The following is a 23707-nucleotide window of genomic DNA, read 5'->3' on the forward strand; positions in this document are numbered from 1 at the left end:
GATTAGTTTGGCTTTTTCCAAGTTCTTTGTAATGATCTCCATTTTGTAAGTGTCGCTAGGCATTTATCAATACAATCTTCTCACTTTTGAAAAAAGAAGTAGGGATGTCTGACTAAACGGTATTTTCGATATTTACTCGCTACTCAAGACAACTCATTTCCCTTAGCTAAATAGACTACGTGCCATTTCAGTTTACCCTCTTAAAAAATAAGTACTTATTTGTAATTTTCAAGCATAAAAATAATAGGCTTACTGAAATAAAAAAAAATGTAATATGGATCTACTTTTATAGATCTTAATGAGATTTATCAAACACTGCAAACAAAAATTGAAAAATTATTTTCGTAAACTCATTATTTTTAAACTTGAAAATAGGTCTTTATTTTGGAATGTGGAACGGGCTCATCTCCGTCCCAATTTAATTGTCTTTTTTAGGAGTTTGTGTCACTTTTTAATTAATTATATCTTGTAATTTATAATATTTTACGTAATTTTAAAAATATTATATTATAGAACTAATCGAGATGTATCATATAAGACCCATATTGGATAGAAATTTTATTACCAATTTAAAAATATAACTAATTTTTTATTTGGTTAGAATAGAACGAGGGACTATTAAATTGAGACGGAGGAAGTAATATTTTTGGTTTTTTTAGTAGAAATACGTGGGTATTTTGGCACTACTTTGAAGACAAAAAAAGTATAACATGAACTTACCCTAAGTGGGTGTTTGTGAAAAATTATTTTGACGGATTTTAAAATTCTACATAACAGATTTTAGTATAGTATAGATTATAGGAACCTTAAAAAGGAACGAAATATTCAAAATCCAAAGTTAATAACCAAAATGTGTCACGTCAGCATTTGATTATACATTTAGTTCATAATTAAACTTAACAACCTCTACTTCCACATTGGTTATTTTTGCATCCCTAACAAAAAATAACCCCATAATACACAATGCACATTTGTCCAATCGCAAATGAGTTCCAATCACGCACCCGACCACACCAAATTATTCGTTTCGATGAGACGATTCCAATGAGAGGTATTTTTGAGTTTGATTATTGGTAAAAATTGTTAAGTTTGGTTATGGAATGAGTGAAATTTGGTTATTTAGTAAAAGGTTTGTAACTTTGCTTATTACAATGTATGGTATTTTTTGAGCATTGTTGTTAAATTTACTTATCTACACCCATATGCCCTTTGCTTATTACAATGGGGATGCTCTTAAGATTGGATAGCTTTTGAGATTCTGCAACACAAATTATCAAAAAAGGAATGAAATTCTTATAATCTCACAACTGCAACAAATAGGTTTGTCAACATCTACTAAAATTCGAAATCTAAAATCTGAACCTAAAATTTATAATATGTATCAGCTACCTATTGCAAACACGCCCTAAGTGAGATTGGATTTTTTAAGCTATTAATCCAAGTGTGATGACAACTAGGTTGAAGATCAATAGTAAGAAGGAAGATAAAAAGTCAAGAGATGAATGGAATGTATGCACGGAAAATTTCTTTGGCTGATAAAGGATAGTTTAAAATATCACGAGAAAAAATTTAACGATTATGGTTTTTAAAAAAACAGCCTACTTTGAAGCCAATTGATAATTTAAGGCCACTCCCCAAATTGTCAACTTTTGGGAGTGGCAAAATCAATATATGAGTTGATCCTGCCTAGGGAGTGCCGTTAACAATTTGGAGAGTGGCAAAATCACTCCCTTAATTTAATCATGTAACTTGATTGTCTTCTCGATGATTGGTATAAAACAAACTGTCAGATAATCAAGGTGAGTCTTGTTCCTCGTGGTGCGCCTAGAGGCAGGATCTTCTCTACTGAAAAACTCTATGCCGAAGAATTTTTTGGCCGCCGAATTTAGAACATAAAAAAAAACACACAATCCAACGGCTGAAAAATTCCTCTGCACAGAGACATAGAGTTTTTGGGAGAAAGAAAATCGGACCCCTAAACCTATCAAACCTAATCAACAAACGTCAACATGTAACAATATATCCAACTCGAATTGTACTCCTACGATAATGTTGCCAAAATGGCACTCCCATTCGCCTTTTCATTTCTATATCACCACCTTCATGGATCGCCTCCCTGCAACCGCTAATTCCTCCACCCACCACCACGACCATATGAAAAATGTCTGTTTTGTAATCTTTTTCGTGTTTTCTAAAGAAATGTCCAAAAGTTCCAGACACATTTCAAAAATAGCTTTCATGTAGATTGTGGACCTTGAGCAAGCTTCCAAAAGGCTGCAAGCCTGCAACATAGGGTAGCAAATCACATGCCTATAACATAACCTGCACACAAAAACATCATATGACTGACTGACTATATGAACAGTCCCAAATTGGTATCCTCAACCAAACAGAACAGTTGCTTCGGCCTTCGAGCAGGAAACCCCATGTTTTTGTCACATACTAACAAAATTCCATGACTCAATTACCGATAGAGGCATCTCTTCGGGGGCTTAAAATGAAGATTGCTTCGTCCTCACGATCAAGAAAGAAATAGTGTATTATCTCCATCTTACAAAATAGATGCATTTAGGGTTTCATTGGCTTTATCGACCTGGTTATAAGTCGAAGCAAAGCCCGCTATGAATTTCTCTTTTGTAGTACTGAGTGAGTAATAAATTGAGAAATTTTTTATTAAAAACCGTGCTGAGAGAAAGAGAGAGAGAGGGGTTATAGAACCCCAAGTGAAAGGGAATCAAATCCTCTGTATTGAAACTCTCTGTATCTCTGTACCTGTGCATTTTCGGCCATTGAATTAAAACATAAAAAAAAAAAACTTACGCAATCTAACGACTTGAAACATCTCGGTACAGAGGTACACCAATTTCTCGGTACAATTGATCTTGGGTGGAGTGAAGGAGACTAGGGGTCCAATTATTGATATGGTGAGAACTAATTTCCACACCAGTATTCTGTTTAGTTGTCAAGCGAGGCAGACAAAGGGTACAAATTGGGACCGCTGGTTAGAACTAAGATTTGAGTTGTTCAAATTAAGGCCCCATTTTCGCTATCGTTTTCATCTACTATAATTTATTGCTAAAATTAATGTTGTTTTTCTTACATTAAATTTTTTTTCACCTTAATTCTGCCTTTGACCTTTTTCATTTTCTCATATACTATACTAATTTTAAGTTATAGTTTAGTAGAAACGACTTGACTATAGAATACTATAAGTAGTCCATAACTTTTAGTTTTGCAAAAATACCCCCATAAAACTTTAGAATTTAATTTGGGAAGCGGGTGCAACTTTGGAGTCTAAGATGTAATTTTTCCTTAAATGAATTAGGATAACTCATGTAATCCAATCATTGTCTTTCTCGTGTGACAAAATAAAGCTCCAGAGTCCAATTTGAATAATCAGAGTCGATCAATTTTGTAGGTGTCTTGACATATATTTTAAATAAATAAAATATTAGATTAATTGAACATCGATAGCAAAAAAACCATATTTGATTTGGGCAAAAGGGATGGCCGGTATTCTAATTGCCTATTTCTATTTTCACCTACTATTTTTCTTGAGAACAATATCATTCAGGCAAGTACTTATTGATATTTGATTAACATGATTTCTTATATTTATGTTTTTCACATGGTTGTTGATTTTGCAACTCTGTTTTTTATTAACGCCACTCCCCTGTAAGTGTATTTTTAGTGCAAAAATATACTTTACAGGGGAATGACGTTAATAAAAAAGGGTTTCCCTTTCACATTAAGGCCCATTTCTCCTCACAAGATCATAGGTAAGTCTAACCAAATAAGCATGCCAACCGAACAAACTCTATGTGAGACTTATCTTTCGTGCTGAATTATCGCATACTGTATCTCTCGTTATCTGATAAGACTATTTCAGTAATTCATAGTATTAGCTCAAGTGATAAAATGACAAAGATAAGTACCTTGAAAACACAAATTTTTATGTTCGGCTCCTGCCTCCTAGTAAATGCATAGTTTCTTTGCGTTAAGCCGTGAAAACATAAATTTCTTAATCCCGACATAGATGTCGTGCCTTTGATCGAACTGAAAAAAGAACTAACTGTTTGTTCGATCGACCCATTACTCATACTTGCCAACCAAAATAAAAACTTCCTCCTCGCTGGTACCGTTTATCGAATGGGAATGTATACCCACTCATACACCAATCAATCAAAAAATACATAGGTAGTGGTCATTTTTTTTCCTCTACCGCAAGTTTTTATTTTTTAAGTATTTGATAGGTCATTATCTTACAATATATCACATATAATTCAAAAAATAAATACTTATTTTTTTTAGCGGAACGGGGTATTGGATTATCACATTACAGGAGATGAACTCCTGATGTGACCTCATTCCACTAACAATTTTTTTTCACTTTTTTGGTTGTCCTTATTTGAATTTTTTTCGCGTTTGTTCGTTTAGCACCAAATTTTTTTGACTTTTTGATTCGTCTCGACAAATCGAAAAAGTAAAAAAAATTGCTTTTACTCAAATATTTTGAATAAGGACTACTTTTAAGTAAACTTTTTTTACTTTTTCTACTTAAAAGTGGTCTTTGTTCATTTGGGTAAAAGTAAATTGTTTTAACTTTTGTCAAAAAAATTTGGAGCAAAAAGAACAAACGTGAAAAAAATTCAAATAAAAACAAAATTATATTTAAAAAAAAAAAGTTTAGTGGAACTCAATCTTGCAGCACCTAAATGCACCCTAATGCTGGTTGTGCACCCGTGTACATGTATCCATCTCAGGAAGTAGGATTTCTTGGGAACAAAAAGAAATTAACCTCTCAAGGCGAAAACCAAACTACACTGGTTTTCTGTTTCCCTTGTCCTTACCCAAACATAGACATATCACCTAGAGACAACCCACCCTTTAAAATGGTCCACCCCCCAACCCACCTCGAGCCTCACTCACGAGTAGTAACCAATTTAGTGCAAAAAATGACCCAAATGCTCCATCTCCACTGTCTAGTGTTTTTCTAGGGTCACTGTAGTTATTTTTCTTTATACTAATGGATCTTGGCATGTTGGGTTTTGAGGATTCAGTGGTGGGTTCTTCTCCTCCTCCTCCTCCTCCTCCTTGTCTAGTTTCAGATCCTGAGACCAAACAAAAGTGGTACCACGGATCTGGGCTCCCCAAGCAAGAAAGGTCTGCTGCTATTTCTGGGTGCACTGAGCAACAAGGGGAGTACTGGAGGGCCTCGAAAGTGGCCAAGACTGATGAATACTACTACTGCTTCTCTGGCTCCAAGGCAATGCAGCAGCAGCAGAACAGAAGCCCTTTATTGAGATCTAACACTACTTTGTTCTCTGATGGTCAGCAGATGCTCAGCTTCTCTTCCCCAAATAGTAGTAACTCAGAAGAAACTGTCACATTGCCTAATTACTATCACCCCACATCAAATTCTTATAGTAGAAATAACACCACAGGTACATGTCCATTTTTTTTCCAGGGTTTTAGCTATATTGGGTATTCACTTGTTATATAGAAGTAGTAATTTTAAAGGGTTGTCTGTGGGTTTCTTCAAGTGAGATGGGCCTGGGTTTCTAGTTGTAGAAGAGATGGTTTTATTTTTTTATTTTTATGGTTTTTATTTTATTTTATTACAAGTACTGCTAGGAGGATCTTTTAACTTAAAATCTACAAGGGATTTTGGGTTTTTCCTTCCATTGTTGGTTATACTAAAGAAGAATGTAGTGATGGATTTCTTTCACTTTTTGCTCTGTTCTCCTGTTATATCAAAGACAAGAAGTTCAAAATAACAAAAGTTCTGTTTTTTTTTTTTGCAAGGTTTTACCTTTTTGGGATACTGGCAAATTATATGAGCTGCTCAAAGTGATACAAACCTCTATACATACATATGTATATACGTATATATTGTTGAGTGATTTCTCTCATTTTAGGGAGTAAATGGTTATCTGGGTATATTCATGGAGCTAAAAGTGGTATTAATATGAAGATGAGGTTAGATTTTTCTTGCTTGGGTTGATAGAGATGTCCTGTTGCAGATGAGATGGGTGGTTATTGGTAACCTGGGTTTTTGATTGATTCCCAGTACTGCTGGGAGGGTCTTTTCATCTTAATCTGCAGGTATTCCTGTTGAGTGTTGTCAAAAAAATGAAAAGAAAAGAAATTCATACAGTAGAACTCCTGTGCACAAATGAAGAATAGTAGATCAGACCCATCTACCCATATCCTTTGCCTCTTATTTGTCCTCTTTCTCTCAATTTGTTTATGCTCCATTGCTCCTGCTTTCTTGTTATACCACGGACTAGAATTCATAGCTGATGTAGCCTCCTTGATGGGAAAGTAATGAGATTTGGTAAAAACTACAGTAAAATGAACCAAATTTGTTCATTTTACTAATTTCTTGTCATTTGTCATCGTTTAGTCATACAAATAGGGCAAAAGATTCTTTTGTTCTGTTTTCTCATTCCATAGCGGATGAGATCTCATGACAAATAAAATAGACCAATAAAAATTTGTTTTTCCCTTTATTTCTTATAATTTCTCATCTTTTTAAAGTCGTTCAAACAAGTGAAAAGATTCTATTTTCTTTTCTCACCACTTCTTGCCATTCTAAATGCTTGGACAAGTTCAATTTTTCCATACTCTCCTCTTTTTCCTTTGATCTTGATGTTTCTATCACATTTTTAAGCTGAATCTTCTGATCTTTTTCTGTTTTCAGGGTATGATATGAGTGGGGTATTTACAGGGGTAAGAGGCCTATTTACTCCATCACAATGGATGGAGTTAGAACACCAGGCCTTGATCTACAAATACATAACTGCAAATGTGCCCATCCCTTCTAATCTGCTCATTCCCATCAGAAAAGCCCTTGATTCTGCTGGCTTCTCTTGCTTTTCAGGCGGTCTCCTGGTACCCAATACTTGTAAGTTTGTTCTTTTCCCTTCATAATCCAAGTCTTTCCAATTAACTGATCTGTTAAACTGATAATCTCTTGGGAAATGGATTGATTTTTGCTGTTCTTTTTTGAATCTTGTGAATATCTGATGCACATATTCACTTTTTAATGGACTGAGTTCCAGTCCAGTTCTTAATCCTCTAGGATTGTCCTGTTTCTGGCCATTGTGGGCCACCCAAGACCGACAAGACGAACAAGGTCATTCACGTAAAAAATTAGCTTGATACTCCTGCATGAATAGCTATATAGTCAAACCACTTTTGTGAAAGAATTGATGAAAGGTTTAAGTTCTAAAATCATTTGTGCCGTCCAACTAACCAATCTCTTTATCCTGCTATATTCCCACGTTTTTTCCATTTTCCTCTCCCTTTATCTCTTTGTTTCATTGTTAGTTGGATGTTTGAGATGTGTTCAAATTTGTCCTACAATTTGGCAGTGGGATGGGGTACTTTCCGTCTAGGTTACGCCAACAGCACTGATCCCGAACCTGGGAGGTGTCGTAGGACCGATGGAAAGAAATGGCGATGCTCCAGAGATGCTGTGACCGATCAGAAGTACTGTGAGCGGCACATGAACAGGGGCCGCCATCGTTCAAGAAAGCCTGTGGAAGGAGGCCAGACTGGCCATTCCGTCGCCGGATCCACCACCACCACAAAATTCATGTCTATGACTACCTCTGCTTCCGCATCGTTGGTGACTGGTAGAAGCACAACCAATGGCCTCGGCCTATCGCACCATCCCCAACTCAAGAACCTGCAGCAGCCTGGTGCAACTAATCCTAGTGCTTCTTCCCCCAACAGGTGAATAATCACTCATGAGCATGGTTTTAATTTCCATTTGGCGTAAATTTACCTAGGCTCTCATGAGCATGGTTTTCATTTATAGAGAGGCCTTGCATAGATACGTCTATTCAATTAAACTTTGGATGGAGCCTGAATATTTGATTGTGCTACAAATATTAAGGATTTTCATTTTTTGTTAGAAAACCAATCAGACATTATAAGTTAGCTTGATTTAGACATATTATTTGGCAAATCGATAGCGATGTGCTTTTCTAGAAAATGCCTGTCTAAACATTATACAAAAATGTTCAATCTTCTTAAGATCTGGAAACCTCCTACTAGTAGTGAAACCAGATCATTCTTTGCAGCTATCATGCCTTCCCAGTGTTCATATGTTGGAGTTCGTTGAACTCCGAATCATGAACATGCTTCTCAAGTCTCCATTGGTTTATTTTCGAACTTCAAAGTTATTAACATGTTTGCTTGTGTACTTGATTGGAACTTGAATACAAACTGGAGATATAACATGATATACTTGAGCTGATTCATGGTTCATTTCCATAGCAGGAATTTTCTGAACAAAGAGAATGCGGGGAACAGAATTCAAGGGGACCAATTTTCCATTCCAAAACAGCCGAACCCGTATGAAGAATCCACTCGAGCTGAATTTGGATGTGTTTACTCCGATTCCTTGCTCAACCCTTTACACAAAACCTCTGATTCCATGACAGAGTCCCAGCATTCTGTTCGCCAATTCATCGATGATTGGCCCAAGAATCCCACCGATCGATCATCCATATCATGGCCTACCCAACTCTCAATCTCAATACCAATGACAGCCTCAGACTTCACATCCTCCACTTCGTCTCCCATCAACGGAAAAATGGCTCATTCACCGCTGAGGCTGTCGCGAGACCTTGAAACCGATTCAACTCAGATGGGTTTGGGAGTGGGCAGTCAAAACCAAAGACAAGCAAATTGGATTCCTATTTCACGGGAAACTTCCATGGGTGGACCTTTGGGTGAAGTATTGCATAGGACTAATAGCGGTGTTGGGGACCAACAGAGCACGTCGGCTCTGAACCTTATGACCGATGGGTGGGACCATAGCCCCAGGTTAGGTTCGTCTCCTACTGGGGTTTTGCAGAAAATGGCGTTCGGTTCGGTTTCTAATAGCAGTGCTGGGAGTAGTCCCAGACCAGAGAACCATTTGAGCTCCAACTAAGACCAAGTTTGGCCTAACTTCTGTTGTGACTTTTTTCTCTGGCTTTAGTTGTGTACCTCTGAACTCTTTCCAGGTTCGGGTCAAAACCTTTTTTAGATCAAAAGATTGTCTCGATGTAAAAAATCTGAGGAGTAGGAAAACTTGGCCAAATGCTGTAAAAAGCGCACTGAAGACGAAAAGAAAGTCGGAAGTTACGTGGGTCCAAATCCATTTTATGAAGAATTTACGCAAGGGAAGAAGCACGGGCTTTTTATTCGGCTGAAAGACTTCAGAATAATGTGGCTTTAAGAGTTTGTTTTTGTTTTGGTGATTTCTTCGATTTCTTTTTTTGTTAAGATTTCTTCGATTTCTGTAATCTGGTTTTTATGTTCTGGATATGCAAACTCTCCATTTGATATTTTAGGTCTCAATCTTGATGTTGTGAACGTGACTAAATGTTTTGGTTGATTGGTTGGTTGTTAGGTAGTTATTGATGGGACAAGTTTTTCCAAGGCAATGAAAATAAGGACACCCTAACATGTGCTGCAATCAAGAAAACTTGACCTATGATTTGATATTGTCACGTTATAAAGAGAAATGTCTATGAATGATGTGCGGAAAAGTAAAGGAAACCGACGGGAATGATTTGAGCCGTTCAATAATTTAAAAAAAAATTCGAGTGAGCAACCGACGGGCATGATTCGAGCCGTTCAATAATTTAAAAAAAAATCCGAGTGAGCCTGTGAAAAATCAGCTCAATCCGATATGTGTAGGTGTTGGATCCAATCTTCTATTTTTTTATGGATACGAAATTTGAATGATGTAAAGCAGCCTTGGAAACATCTCGAAGTCCGGTTACAAGTTGTAAAGAATCCGTCTACACAGCAAGCCACCGCTTCTACTTCTGATGCTGATAAAGGCATGCGTCGAGGCTGCAGAGCATTTGTCCTTCCTTCCTTGATGACTTCCAGTGCTTGTTACTACCAGTGCTGCTGCTACCACTAAACTGATTGTTCGCCACCTTACACCGTCGATAACTATTTCAAATCCCTTCGGCGCCCGAAAGGATCTGCTGCTGACATAAAAGAAACCATCGATAAGGCACATTCTGTGGAAGATTATCCTGATTGGTGTCATTGAAAACTTGGTCGAGTTTAGAGGCTTTCATAATAAGGGAGATAGTGTCTCGAATGTTTTGCCTAGTTGCATCTGCTGTTGAGACCAGGCCCGGCCTTAGGCATAGGCCATCCAGGCAAATGCTCTGGGCCTCCAATTTTTGGCCCAATAATAAGGCTTCCAAATACATGATTAGAACAAATAGAATGTATGTCAAGTGTTTTTCAAATCGGTTGATGTAGCACGGTGGTAAGATTTGAGTGTTCTATGCATGAGAATGCAAGTGTTTTGGTACAAAAAGGTTTTGAATTGATGCCGCTGAAGTTCGAACTAGTACCAATGAGGTGTGACAAGCAAATTACCATCGAACTACACGGCTATTTTTCTACTCATGTCAAAACACTAGTTTATATAGACAAAAATGAAAGGTCACATTTTCAAACTCAACTTAGGGCCTCGAAAATCTCAGAACCGGACGAAACATGAAATTCAAATAAGGCTAAGCTCCGGTTGCACCAAATAATCCATATAATGCAGCAGTTACCTACCTTGACAATGGTATCCTCATTTCTAAGGCAATAATATTAGCCATGTGTTTCCTTCAGAATGACATGACAGTCTCTGTTGCCAGCTTGATGATCAAGTGGCCTCCTCCTTGTTTGTTGCACTGCAGCAAGATTTTCTAATTTTTGTGGGCCATGAAGAAATTCCCCCAAAAGCATTAAAAACTTGTTCGTTTTGGGGTCTCAAAATTCAAACATGGTCGCAAATTTTTGAGCCCATTGAATCTAAGCACTGACAAGAAACATTTGCATTTTTTTAACTAGAGAATTGCTTGAAGATATGTAGAGACCTCGGATTTGGGGACCTGTAGTGTGTGAATGCATTATAGGGGTGTCGTGCGCAATATGAATCGTCCGTCTTAGCAACCAATGGTCCAGATTTTAACTCAGGCCACAATATCGTTACTACTGCGTTAAAAAGTAAAACTATAAAATCATCACTTTCACTTATCTTATTTAGATTATAAACCAAATGAGAATAAATTCTTTACACCGCCTGTGTAAACATTTGTTTCCTTCAAATCAATTACATTGCGCTACATTGCAAAACATTGGTCCCAATCAATAAAACATGGTGACGTGACGCAATATATTTGCTTTGGAGGAAACAAATGTTTACACCAGCGGTGTAAAAAATTTAATCTCAAACCAAATCAATGGGCCCTTAGCAGCATGACTTCAATTGTGACCAACTTCCTGCCCCATTTTCGTAGCTCAATTATACCTGGTGGGAAACTCTACCAACCAGCAGTAATACAAGGTGTTCTCAATCACACATCCAAGGGATTTCAAGTACAAGAAAAATTATTATTTTTTTTTAACAAAAAGAGAGGCCCAAGCAATGTTTGTACAATGAGAGAGGGGGGATCTGAAGCGGTGGAGGAAGGAGCTGTGTTGGAGGGGGAGGGCAGAGGGAGGAGGGTTTCAAGCGGAGAAGGCGGAGGGAAAAGGATCTTGATCGGTGCAGCGGAGAGCGATAGAGGTGAGGGTCTTGAGGAGGTGGCAGGGTGGAGGAGGGTGTTCGTTGTGGCTCAGGTTCGGGTCTGATTGGGCGCTGTGGTGTAGCAAGGGTGGCTCGGCTCTCCCTCCGGCGAATAAGTTGCTGGGTCCGTGGCGGCGCTTCCGGCGATATTGTCGGTGACCGGAGTTTTTTATTTCTTGCTGTTTTATTTTGTTTAATTTCTGTTCCCTGCGTGGAACTCTTGCTATCCTCTATGGGTATCTTTGTTTCCTGCGTGGAACCGGTTCTGCTACCATCTGTGGGTAGCGTTCTTCTGTACTCAGTGGATTCCTATCCAAGCCATATGGATAACCCGATTATCGTGGGTTTGTTTCCATCGACGGGCTCCGATTTGGGGTTTGTAGCCCTTTGAACAGATTTTGAGTAATCAAAGTCTCTGAGTATTGGTTCAAAAAAAAAAAGCAATGTTTGTACAAGGGTTTTCCAGGACATGTGGGTCCTAAGGTCCCATTCAGTAACAAAGAAAGGAAAGTACCATAAACTTTAACTATCCTGCAACTCCCCTTTTTTTTTTAATATATAAATTGGTCAGCATAAAAGTTGCAGGACCTACTATTCGATTCTGTTCGTTTTGAAATTTTAAATTTACAAGTAACAAGTTTAAAGGGAAATAGAGTAATCATTCAAAATATGAATAATGATTAAAGAGAGATAGAAAAAAAAAATGAGAGTAATCATTGAAAATAGAAGTAATAATTTGTAAATAATGAGTGAAGAGATAAATAAGATAATGATTAGAATTCAAAACCCTTAACCGAACAAGGTCTTATCTCACTTTACACCGGAATTAGCTTTTTCTCAATACATGTCCTATAAGAAAAAGGAACAGGATTTTGCAAGAATCTTGTTTCTACACTAGTATCTCTATGTCTACGTTTTCAAATTTCTAGTAAAGTTTCTGCTATTAAATGGACGCATAATGGAAAATACTTTTATTTTCATGACAAGCAAAGGATGCCAAGTCACACATCATTACAATCAAACAACTACCTTGTGGGCAAAATGTAAAGATTAGAATCAAGGAATAACCTAAGTAAAACTCAGCTAGAAAAATTTACAACCAGAACATAAATCAGCGTATTACGACCTCTAAATCAGCTTTCAAGACTCAACTCTCCACAAGACTTCTCTATTAAGACACATAAACCTCGTAACGACAGGAGAAATTGTCAGCTCAAAATCAATGACAGTGCACGGCAGCAAGTGAAAAATCAATACACCCTAGATGATTTCACGCCTTGTCTTCAACATAATCAAACCCCAATGGGTTCAGAGCACGCGCATCCAAGTCATCTCCCTGAAAAAATTTCGATAGATCAAAGCAGCCATTAACCACATTAACGGTATCAACCCTGATAAAAGAACCAATGGAAGAGAACCCAAATCACACTGCATTGGTATCCATGAATTACTGAAATCTTTGGCACCCGAAAACTATCAATAAGACAATAACACTACTTAAGTAGAGCATCCCCATAAGTATATATAAGTAGACAATCTAACACCACGAAGTTCATACCAATAGAGTTACGTAGGTGCTAAAACCCAGTTAACAAAGGTGGTGATTCTAGCATGGTGATGGAGCAAAAGGGAGTAGTCATCTTCAACACAAACCTCAAACCATCGATGTCCAAAAATAAGTACACTAACAATCACAACACTTGAGGTTTTATGGGTTGATAATCAGCGGTGTACAAGTCTATGTTACATGGACTCAAGTGCAAATGCCGGATGCAGGTACATGACAAAAGCATTGACTTTTTCTAGTTTCATTCCAAGGATACGGGCACCCACCGGAAATTTATAATCCACGAGGATCTTTATCTTCTGCCTTAATTGGAGTTTACTAGATTTCTTAGACCCTTTGATGCATATTATAGGAACTCAGTGCATAGCTTGTGAGATATTTGAATTAGAAAATACGTATGCTAAGTTTTCTTTTGGAAAGTAATATGTTTGCTAAGTATTTTCCAACTGAAACATTTTTTTTTAACATCATTTTCCAACTTAAACATGTACGACACGGATCTCGTAGCCTTATCCGAGTGTTGAGTGTCCGACACTGGTACCTTAAATATTTTGAAGGATCCATGTAAGATTGATGTACACCAAACAAATCAGTATCAGTTTGCAAAGTACAATACAACAGAGCATCAAATTACTAATAAACGCATACAATGATCATGTAGAAGCTCAAATATGATGCTCATGACATTTAGTCCACTACATGCACATCATGCAAATGACGTGCCAAAATAAACATTATTCTACCCAGCATGAGACAAACAGGTGTCATTAAACGAATCAATCAAAGGATTCGATAAATTATTAACTACACGCAATGAGGAAATCAACTTAGAACAGCGCAAGTAACCATAATGGAAGGGAGATTGCTTTAGAGCCCAGCATAGAAACTGAATTATAATATCAAAGTAGAGACCAAGAATTACAAGGATTATTTGCAATTACATAGTTTTACAAAAGTGCAACTTAGTTAACTGTAAATTTCATATCAAGAATATGGAGGTGTGCGTAACCCAAACCTCTAGAATTCTTCATTCTGTCAGATTAGGGCCTTAAACACCGCCTAGATCTATTTTAGGAGAGGCCAAACATACAGCAACTATTGTTTTCAGATGCCATGTAGATTACAAAGCCGTCTCCTTTAACATTTTCAAGCATTGTTTATAACACACAATATTCATAATTGAGTATCAGACTCCCTGAAGTATACTACAATCCAAACTCCCTAAGTTCAAAGAGACATTACAAAGTAGAAAGTTCTACAAGGACTGAAAATGCAGACTTCAGTTCAGCATAACAATAACTCTGTAATCATCTCCTAGTTTTGAACTAGGACTATGACATGACACGATGCAATTATAAACCTTTCAAGAACTTCAACAGCCAGTCCTAACAAACATAAGGAATGGATACCAGTTAATTTTTGCGGTCAGAGCCGTCTAATTTGATCAAGTAGAGGAATGAGATCCATACTGACTCAATGTGTTATTTACCTTTCGGTAAATGCCACATTGGAGTATCATGACAGCATGAAACAAGCCACACCAGGAATAACATTATTGATCAGTGATCACACTGAAAGCAACATATAGCAGAAGTGCCATATTAGAAATCACATAGGTGCCCAATATTGTCTGAGTTAACTATGTGCTTACTTTAAATTTCAAAAGACTTAACGGTCAAAAAGTCTTTGCAACTGCCCAAGAAAAGAAATTTCGCACGAGAGGTGCCCAAATAAACATGTGAAGAAAACACAAACCATGTCAAGTGCATCATAGGAATTAGGAAGTATTCGAAGATGATAGGTATCTTCTTAAAGTGCTCAGTTGCTAAGTTCAGAAAAGTTGGGTTTTTTTTCTTAATTGCAAAGTCATGTTAGTGACCGCTCTCATAAGCATTCCCACATGAATGTCCAAGTAATCAATTCCTTTGATAAAAGGTTAGATTATGAGAACTTGCAAAGTTCTCCAACATTTGCTCCCATAAGGTTGAGATTCAACTGCACTCATGTAAAACTCAAACCTTCAAAGGTTTGAGCCACCGGCCACAATATCTCGTTAAAATATACGAAATAATGTCAGGTCTAGCACAAACATTCTAATCTTTTTAACATTCAATGAAGCACAACTATTCAGCTTACTATTCTAATGCTCCTCACCAATCTTATCTTAATTCGTTCATGGAGTCATTCAATCTCTGATTAATGAGTTGGAGGCATGCATCTGTGTGTAAGTAAGCACTTTGGTGAAAGTGAAAAGTTTAGAAGAAATCTAGCATATCGAACTAAAATTATCATACCACATACCCTAGAATCAGTAACGGTTTGCACATAAATTGAAAACACATTCCCTGAGGGATGAGCATGAGTGCACTCTTGACTAACAGCTGAATACATACATTTTTCTCTAATCTAAGCACACATACATGGTATTATAGATTATGCCAAATGAATTTACACCCACATTCCACGCCACCCATCCCCTTCCTCATCCCCCATACTCAAAGACTCAACACATAACCTAAGAACATATTTTCAATATTCCATACCTATGCTCCTCAAAAAAAAACAAAACAAAAAACAATGCTCCATACCTGTCACCAATTCACCAATCACTGTTCAAATAAAACCTATAAATGTGTGTTATTAATACCGTTATCTTAAGGTTGATCTTCATGCCTCACTGTAAAAGCAATACAGAATATGCATCAGTTTATTAACTGGAAAAAAGGGAGCCTTTTCTGATTTGGTGGGGTGCTCATATTCTATGGGTGTAAAAGTGTCTGTCATGCCATGGCTATAGCATTCAGAACGAGGAATTGTTTATAATCATCGCACCCACCAATATTTTCAAACATCATACACTATCAGATACACAAATCCAATTTCAAGACCAAACTATTAACAAATCATGACAACTATTTCTCACGTTTCTGATCAGTTTTCCTTTCCAAGCCCAGAAAAATCAACAAATCAAGAAAAGGAAAACTGATCAGAAAAGGGAGAGAAACTTACAGTTACTACCCATTGAAGTTTAGAGGCTATGTAAGTGTTTAAAATTAAAAAGGACTGGTAAAAGGCATTGGATATAGACTAGTATACTTCAATTGGATTTGGATTTCTGATTAAAAATTGGAACTTTATCAGGAAAAGGAGAGGAAGAGAGCGAAATCGGCGGAATGGGGTTAGGGTTAGGAAGATGGGACTATATAGAGATGGAAATTGGAGTGGCGGAGCTGAGACGTATCTAAACCCTAACCCTAATCGCTATGTTTGTTTGTAACCTCCAATTCTGTCCAGTCCAGTTTGAAATTTTTTGGGCACCCCAAGGAACCAAAAGAGTGAATCCTAAACCGTTGAGAAGAAGGATTTAAAAGGGCGTTGCTATTCGCAGTCCTTTATTTTCTCTCATAGCTCACTATATTTCGGTAAATGGTTGTTGAAAATCATACATAATATTTCGGTAAATAGCTGTTAAAAACAAGATTATATTTCGGTAACTACATGTCGAAAATATGTTCAACTTTCGGTAAACAACTGCCGAACATACATTTTCGGTAAATAGCTGTTGAAAAAAATATTATATTTCGGTAATTGGATGCTGAAAATATATCTCAATTTCGGTAACTAACTGTCGAGTATAATTGAAAATTTTTAACGGGCTATGGGAGAAAATAAAGAGCTGCGAATAGCAGCGCCCATTTAAAAATCGACCGTTACGTAACGGCCCTGATACGAAACGGTTTTTGACCTTTCGATATCGTAACACCTCGATACAATGGTGGGAGGGAAAATCGAATGTGTATCGGCCGGTTCTGATTACATATCGGTCTGTTTCTGATTCACGATCGTTACGGCTATACTCGAGACCATTAAGGGTGATTCCGGTACTAAAAATTTTATTTTCCCAAAAATGATTTTTTTAAAAATTCACGACCACAGCAAATCAATTCCCGCTACGTATCGTTAATACTCCTGATAGTGTTACACCTCAACCACTAGCATTGCTTGTTTCGAAACTGTCATCAATTTAAAACCTTAGGTGAGATTGAAGGTCCTGTTGAGATGGTTAATCACGCATAAAATCAACTTGATTCGATAATTAATCTTTCCTTTTAATTTTTTTACATATTAATGTCTGATCCAGGAAATATTCCGTAAACATATTAGTATCCCATCAAGTTGCACTGATCTTCTTGGCGGAACTTGCAATCACAACCTTAGCCACACAATTTTTCAGTAGCTTCTCGCTCATGCTCTTGCAAATTTCTGTATTATAGGATATCCTTAAAAGACACTTTTATGCTCACGCAGATCACTATGAACCTTCAAATTGGATCAGAAGGCTACAAAGCTGGATGGCATGGGATAAAATCTTAAACCTTAACCTGTTACTACATGAGTAACGAAAATGATCATGTGAGTTGCACGTGATCTTATTAAAAGTATAACCGCATTTATTTTGTTCCATACTAATCAAAACGAGATAGAACTCGAATCCACTGAGCAAACCTTGTGCACAAGGAAATGTAGAGAGAAACTCTGAATATTATTGATGAAAAGTTTTAAAAGTTAAATAATTGAATCGGTTACAGCCCTTTTTATAAGATCCTAACCCTAGAAATTCTACTGTAAATGAAATAATAAATCATGCCAAAACAAGCGGTATTAAATATTTCCTAACTAATTAAAATAAAATCTTAATTCTTGTAGACCAAGAATCCAAATGAAGGTAGAAATCAAAATCGGCCTGAATATAAAAAGTTAATAATTCTAATCTAAACAAAAATATTTTTAGTCAAAATTTTATTCTAAAACAATAAAAATAAAATACAAAAACTCTCTATTTTTGTCCTACAGTCAGAATTGTTGAAGATGGACTTTCGGGCTGTCACGAAGATTGAAGCTGTGCCCACTACTCGAGACGACCAGCAACCTTTGCCGTTTTGCTGATTAAGAACTATGTTTATTCATGAGATGATCACCTCTCATGTTTAGCTGCATCATAACGAACAAAACCCACTTCCCTCGTTTTCCCATTTCCGAGTCATCATTTTGATCATTATCATGCATGCATCCATCGATCATCTACCCTCTCCTCCCTCGTTTCTTCTGCCAGCAGAAACTGAGAGGGAGGCATGGAGATTGGGAGAGAGACAGAGAAGTGAACAAGTTAGGGAGGGAAAACATGCACAGAATCCCCACCAACTGTAAGGGTGAGTTGCACCATAGGAAGACGATGGGTATCTTCTTAAATTGCTCAGTTGCAGTTTAAGTTCAGAAAAGTAGAGTTTTTTTCTCTTAATTGCAAAGTCATGTAAGTGACTGCTCTCATAAGCCATGAATGTCCAAATAATCAATCCCTTTGATAAAAGGTTAGATTATGAGAAAGTCCTCCAACATTTGCTCCTATAAGGTCGAGATTCAACTGCACTGATCATGTAAAACTCAAAAACCTTCAAAGGTTTGTGCTACTGGCCACAATATCTTGAAAAATATTTACGAACTAATGTCAGGTCTAGCACAAACATTATGAGTTTTTTTACCATTCAATGAAAGCACAACTATATATTCACCATATACTATTCTCATGCTCCTTACCAAATCTTATCTTAATTCGTTGGAGTTATACAATCTCTGATTAACGGGCTGGAGGCATGCATCCGTGCATAAGTAATCACTTCGGTGAAAGTGGAAAGTTTAGAAGAAATCTCAAACCCTAACCCTAATCGTGGAGAGGGGTTAGGGTCAGGAAGATGGGACTATATAGAGATGGAAATTGGAGGGGAAAATGACGGTCAATGACGTGTTTTGATAATTAATACCCATCAAGGACACGCTGAGAACATTTGTTAATGTTGAAAATATTATTGACGGATATTAATTATCAAAACATGTCCTGGGTTGTCATTTTCCTAAATTAGCCCATTTTCCCAAATTGGAGACGTATCTAAAACACTAACTCTAATCGCTATGTTTGTAGCATGTCCAATCCAGTTTGAAATTTTAAAAAGGCTTTTGGCCTTTCGATACTGTTACACCTCAATACACCAGTGGGAGGGAAAATCACATGTGTATTAGCTGGTTCTGTCCATTTCTGATTCACAACCCTTACAGCCAATACTCGGCCATTAAGGGTGGTTCCGGCACTTAAAATTTTACTTTTCTCAAAAATGATTTTTAAAAATTTACGACTGCGACAACCGATTCCTACTGCGTATCGTTTGATACTTCTGATACCGTTACACCTCAACCACTACCGTTACGTGTTCTGAAATCATCAATAAATTAAAACCTTAGGTGAGATTGAAGGTCTCGTTGAGGCCATTATTCATGCATAAAATCAACTTGATCCGATAATTACTATTTCCACTTGGGCGAAAGTTTGTAGAATTATTATTTTGCCCTTTTGAAAAGTTGATGGGTTAAAAGAGTTACTACGGTAATAGATAACGTGGAGGATAATTGAGACTTATGGAAGTAGACTGTAGGGGATAGAGATGAGTGTGTCTTCAAGCTGTCTTTGGAAATAGGGTACGGCAGTCAGTGCACATACAATGTCGTGGCCTTAAAACACGTCGTGGCATTATCGTTCTCCTAAATAACCCCTCTTGGTGGTATCATGAAATAGTAATCGGGAAAAAATTTGGCATGTTGATTATTATATAAAAATTTACCAAAAAACTGTAATATAAACACATCCAGAAACACTTATACATTATGCCTCCCCATTTCTCTTCCCCCTTTATACACTGATTATACATGTATTTTGTTTATGGATATGCCCTGTTCAACAGGCCAAAAACAATACAAACCAAACTAAGGTACTCATTTTATACCCTTCAGAAGAATCTGGAGAAGATCAAGAGACCACCCATCCTTGCGCAAGAGACATTGCCTTCCCAGATGAAACCAATGCACGGTCTTGTTATCTTCTATAGGCGTCCATTTATCACCCTCAACAATCCAATTCTATAAAGCAGAAGCCTAGTGAAGAGGCATGCATGCCTTAAAGTAAGGGTCTCTGCTCCATTTGCTGATCGAGCAACCATATTTTCCAAACAATAGAAAGCTGTGTCCTCTAATTGATTAGTCTCTGGAGTTTTGCATTAGCTCAAACCACTGCAAATTCGAAAGATCAAGGAGAATAGATCAGTTTATCCAGTAAAAACACCATGATCTACAAGAGAATAGCATTGGAGCTGTTTGTAACTGTACAAACTTACTTGTCTCATCAAATCAGCAAGGGTTCTTGGAAGTGCTTCTATGTTCCTGAGGACTATATAGTATGGAAACGGGAACGAGTCCAAGCCCTTCGTAACCTTCATTTTCCCACCCGGAAATGAATACCTCTGGAGGCCCAAAAATGCATAATTAAGTTCATGGCAGAGGGGCTACTGCCTTTCAGAAAGTATACAAATCAAGGAAAGACAGTAAATAAATTATTTCTACACTGCCCTTTTGTACAAAAAGGGGTGTTTGTTTCTTCTTATTACGTCAAAGTATAAACTGCCTTTTAACTTGTTCCTTTTAGGGAAGCATTTTCACAAATAAAAGGGCAACTATGCAAACTTCCACGAACAAAGAGTAAAATTGGGTTGTTCATATAGAGCAGGGGGGATGTGAAAACTAAAAACCACAGTAAATAAGGAGATACCGGGATATCCATCATGGACTCTTGAGAGCTATCAAGAAGCAGAAATGCCACCATTCGTTTTCTACTCAAGACATCCCTAACGCAGCGCTTCAAATTTCCCGGCTGCATTTGATTTGGGTATAATGAAGAATCGGTGAGAAGTACAAACAAGTTCAAACCATATAGATTGCAGGATATGAGCATAATTGCTGCTGTCGAAGTAAAAGAAAGATGTTACATTTTCGTGGAGCCGACCATCAGCTATTATCAGAACAAGCTGCTGTAGAGGATTCTGCCCTGAAGGGAGTCGTGCATTAGCAACTGCAACATCCAGCATGTTGTTCACATACTTCAAGAGATCAACCACCGGTTCATCTTCTATGGTATTCTGTTGCTTAAATGTCAAGCTTGAGATCATCTGTACAAGTTAGTCAAATGTAAGACTCAATGAGAAAGTGGACATTCATTTCTTTTCCACGGAGGGACAAGACAATAGAAAGGGACTGAACAAGGAATCCTTCGCAGAATCCTAAGGCCTTTTTGGCTTGCCTTATTCTTTTCATATTTTTGGTCAAATTTCATACTTTTCCTGGTGACAAGAACCAGAAAACCTATATTTAAAGAAAAAGACTGAAAAGCAAAAATGATCTATGTATTTTGCCTATTTGTCTTGTTTCCAAGTACTTGAGCCATCTTCCGAGTTGTGTGTGTGTGCGTGCGCGTGTGCGTACGTAAACTTGGTCTTAGCAAAAATACAGACCTTGACCCCAGCCTCCCCTGTGAATGGCTTATCAAACTCGTGGAGTAACCTAATGTTTCCCTTCTTCCCGAAGCTTGCAACAGCCAAGTTCCCCACTTCCAATTGAGACATTGCACGGCATACCGTCACCAAAGCTTCAACAGCAACATCCCCACAATGACTCTCTGACATGCTGAGGGAATCATCCAAGGCAACGACAACTTGGTAATCACGTTTGTTAGGCCGGGTTCGCCTCAGCCATATCTTATCTTTCCTATAATGGCTTGCAATGTACGGGATCACCTGGCAATTCCCAACACAATTTTCAATCACCAAAAAATAGAAGCCCATAACTATATGACAATTTTGTTTTTAATATCCCTTACCTTCTTCATGTTAATCCTTTTTCCAGTCTTGTAATCACCTTGGAGCTTGCTAGCTAAAGTGGGCTCCATGACCCGACGCAACTGTTCTGCTAATTCCTGGGACAACCTTGTTGTCTGCAGTTCATATCTTCTCCAGAGAACATTAGCATTTTCGTTAAAATCACCAGGAACTTCGTCAAGATTGTGAGAAGTCCCAATTTCCCTGTCTAGCAGGGAAAGTTGACCAGTTTGGCTAATGTCCTCAGCCATGTATGATCTCTTCAAGGACACCAAACTCTCTGACAGGCTTCTATCACTCTCGTATTGGCCGTAAATTGCCTGGGATTCCTCTGGTGCTTCCTCTAACTGTTGGATATCCACCTGTGCCTTAATCTTTTCTGTATGATTGGAGGCCAAAGTTTTAATAGGCCGCCTTTCGGAATCCTGATTTTCAATCTCCATCTCGTCAAGATATTCCCTATCCAATGCCTTCCCATCTTCATCAGGTTTGTCAACATTGATGTTATTATCCGTCTGTTCAGACGTCGCGGGACCCAACGCCTGAGCCGTTCCCTTATCAAACTCGGAGGTGTACCCAAACTCATCCGCATCCTCATCTACCACGTCATCTGGAGCCTCTAACTTGTTCTCCTGAAGATCCACTGTCACTTTGACTCTTTCTTTCCATTCCTCAAGCACATCGCCAACATTATGACAAGGGTTTGGTAGGAGTTTCTGAGATGAAGAAGACTCATGATGCTGAGGCAACTGATTTTGCGGTTGTTGATCATCACTTATTCTACCTCTTCTTGATGAGTCAGGCACTGTGATTTCAACCTCATAGGCATTATGTAGGCCTTCCATAGGAGCAAGGTCATTCTGAGTGTCACTCGTATTAGACCACTTTGCTTCTACAGCTTCCGGTGCAATTTCTCTTAAATCTGTTGCGTGCGAGTCACCCTTCGGTTGTGTTGTGGATTCAGCATTTGGCACTAGGTCAATAGATTTGTCCGGAGTAGACGAATTAAGCACATGTTTCTCTGGCCCCACCAAGTCCATCTCTTTAGCCTCTTCGTTAGTACCACCCATCCCATCCTTTTCATTATTTCCACCTTGTTCGTCATCTTCTGTCTTTTCTGGGAATTCATCCACCGACTCGTTTTTCTGTTCACCACTACTCGCAATTTCAAGAGACTCATCGAGCTCATCTGGGCCCGCATCTTCTGCATTTTCTTGATCATCCATCTCAATATCTTCAGTCCCTCCGGTAGGTTCATCAACATTGAATTCCGTAGGATCTGCGAAAGCTTCACCTTTGTCCAAGTTCATGTCATCCATATTCTCAGCATTGTCCAGATCATCATGTCCGTCAAATTCGTTAGGGTTAGTTTCTCCAGCTTCATCAGCAGGAGTGGCAGAATCCGACTCATCTTTTGCTCTAAGCTCTCTACCACGAGAATCTGTGTCTTTGACTGAAGGCCCAGACTCGTATTTTTCGTTTGCGTTCTTAGGGGTTTCTTCCTCATCCTTGCTATCCCAGAGTTTCTCATCGATGATTTCACTATCTGCACCAGTTTCCCCCATCGCAGAGTCTAGTTGCTCATCCTCACCATCTTCATCTTCATTGTCTCCTGAATCCTCACTAACACTAAATGTATCAGCAGCAAAATCCCGTTCCATCTCAATACCTTTGTCGTTTTTGCTGGGAACGTCACCCAAGTCAGCTTGATCATCATTTGGCTGCAGAAGCACCAAGGAGGGAAAAAAAAATACTATTAGGAACAATGTTCCAAATTTCCATTATCTGCTAGCAGGTAAA

The 23707-nt window shown here is 38.0% G+C and overlaps 2 protein-coding genes, 1 long non-coding RNA gene and 1 other non-coding gene across 8 annotated transcripts in view; 1 reads left to right on the forward strand and 3 right to left on the reverse strand.

Moving 5' to 3' along the window:
• Positions 1-4839: 4839 nt before the first annotated feature.
• Positions 4840-9344, forward strand: LOC131332018 (growth-regulating factor 6-like). Of its 2 annotated transcripts, none has more exons than XM_058366030.1 (4): positions 4840-5444; positions 6704-6907; positions 7377-7740; positions 8287-9344. In XM_058366030.1, exons 1-4 carry the CDS (start codon positions 5027-5029, stop codon positions 8945-8947), a joined length of 1647 nt encoding a protein of 548 aa, XP_058222013.1. In that variant the 5' UTR covers positions 4840-5026; the 3' UTR covers positions 8948-9344. The 2 variants fall into 2 exon arrangements, with proteins under 2 accessions (XP_058222013.1, XP_058222014.1); XM_058366031.1 differs by having other exon boundaries at positions 4846-5444; positions 8290-9344.
• A 3191-nt stretch (positions 9345-12535) lies between these two features.
• Positions 12536-16467, reverse strand: LOC131332020 (uncharacterized). Its single transcript, XR_009201574.1, has 2 exons — positions 16164-16467; positions 12536-12923 (listed from the first exon to the last, which is right to left on the reverse strand). It is a non-coding gene; the product is annotated as an uncharacterized LOC131332020 (long non-coding RNA).
• LOC131334972 (small nucleolar RNA snoR8a) lies at positions 15902-15990 on the reverse strand. Its single transcript, XR_009202368.1, has one exon. It is a non-coding gene; the product is annotated as a small nucleolar RNA snoR8a (small nucleolar RNA).
• Positions 16468-19782: 3315 nt separating the features above from the next.
• LOC131332021 (midasin-like) overlaps positions 19783-23707 on the reverse strand; it is a 38770-nt gene continuing 34845 nt past the window's right edge. For 3 of the 4 annotated variants that reach the window (XM_058366034.1, XM_058366033.1, XM_058366032.1), the window contains 6 exons: positions 21910-23628; positions 21545-21826; positions 21023-21202; positions 20806-20907; positions 20375-20500; positions 19783-20270 (listed from right to left, as the gene is read on the reverse strand). In XM_058366034.1, coding sequence (XP_058222017.1) covers positions 20238-20270; positions 20375-20500; positions 20806-20907; positions 21023-21202; positions 21545-21826; positions 21910-23628 — 2442 coding nt within the window. In that variant the 3' untranslated portion in view covers positions 19783-20237. Of the gene's footprint in view, positions 20271-20374; positions 20501-20805; positions 20908-21022; positions 21203-21544; positions 21827-21909; positions 23629-23707 lie in introns of those variants that run through there. The other variant, XM_058366036.1, reaches the window with a different exon arrangement.

The sequence above is a fragment of the Rhododendron vialii genome, chromosome 7a (genome assembly GCF_030253575.1).
Source record: "Rhododendron vialii isolate Sample 1 chromosome 7a, ASM3025357v1".
In the NCBI taxonomy this organism is placed as follows: domain Eukaryota; kingdom Viridiplantae; phylum Streptophyta; class Magnoliopsida; order Ericales; family Ericaceae; genus Rhododendron; species Rhododendron vialii.

Excerpts from the sequence above, each read along its gene's own strand:
- LOC131332018 (XM_058366030.1), top strand. The coding sequence starts at position 5,027 with ATGGATCTTGGCATGTTGGGTTTTGAGGATTCAGTGGTGGGTTCTTCT. Across the intron at positions 5,445-6,703 it reads TAGTAGAAATAACACCACAG|GGTATGATATGAGTGGGGTA; the intron begins GTACATGTCCAT and ends TTCTGTTTTCAG. Across the intron at positions 6,908-7,376 it reads TCTCCTGGTACCCAATACTT|TGGGATGGGGTACTTTCCGT; the intron begins GTAAGTTTGTTC and ends ACAATTTGGCAG.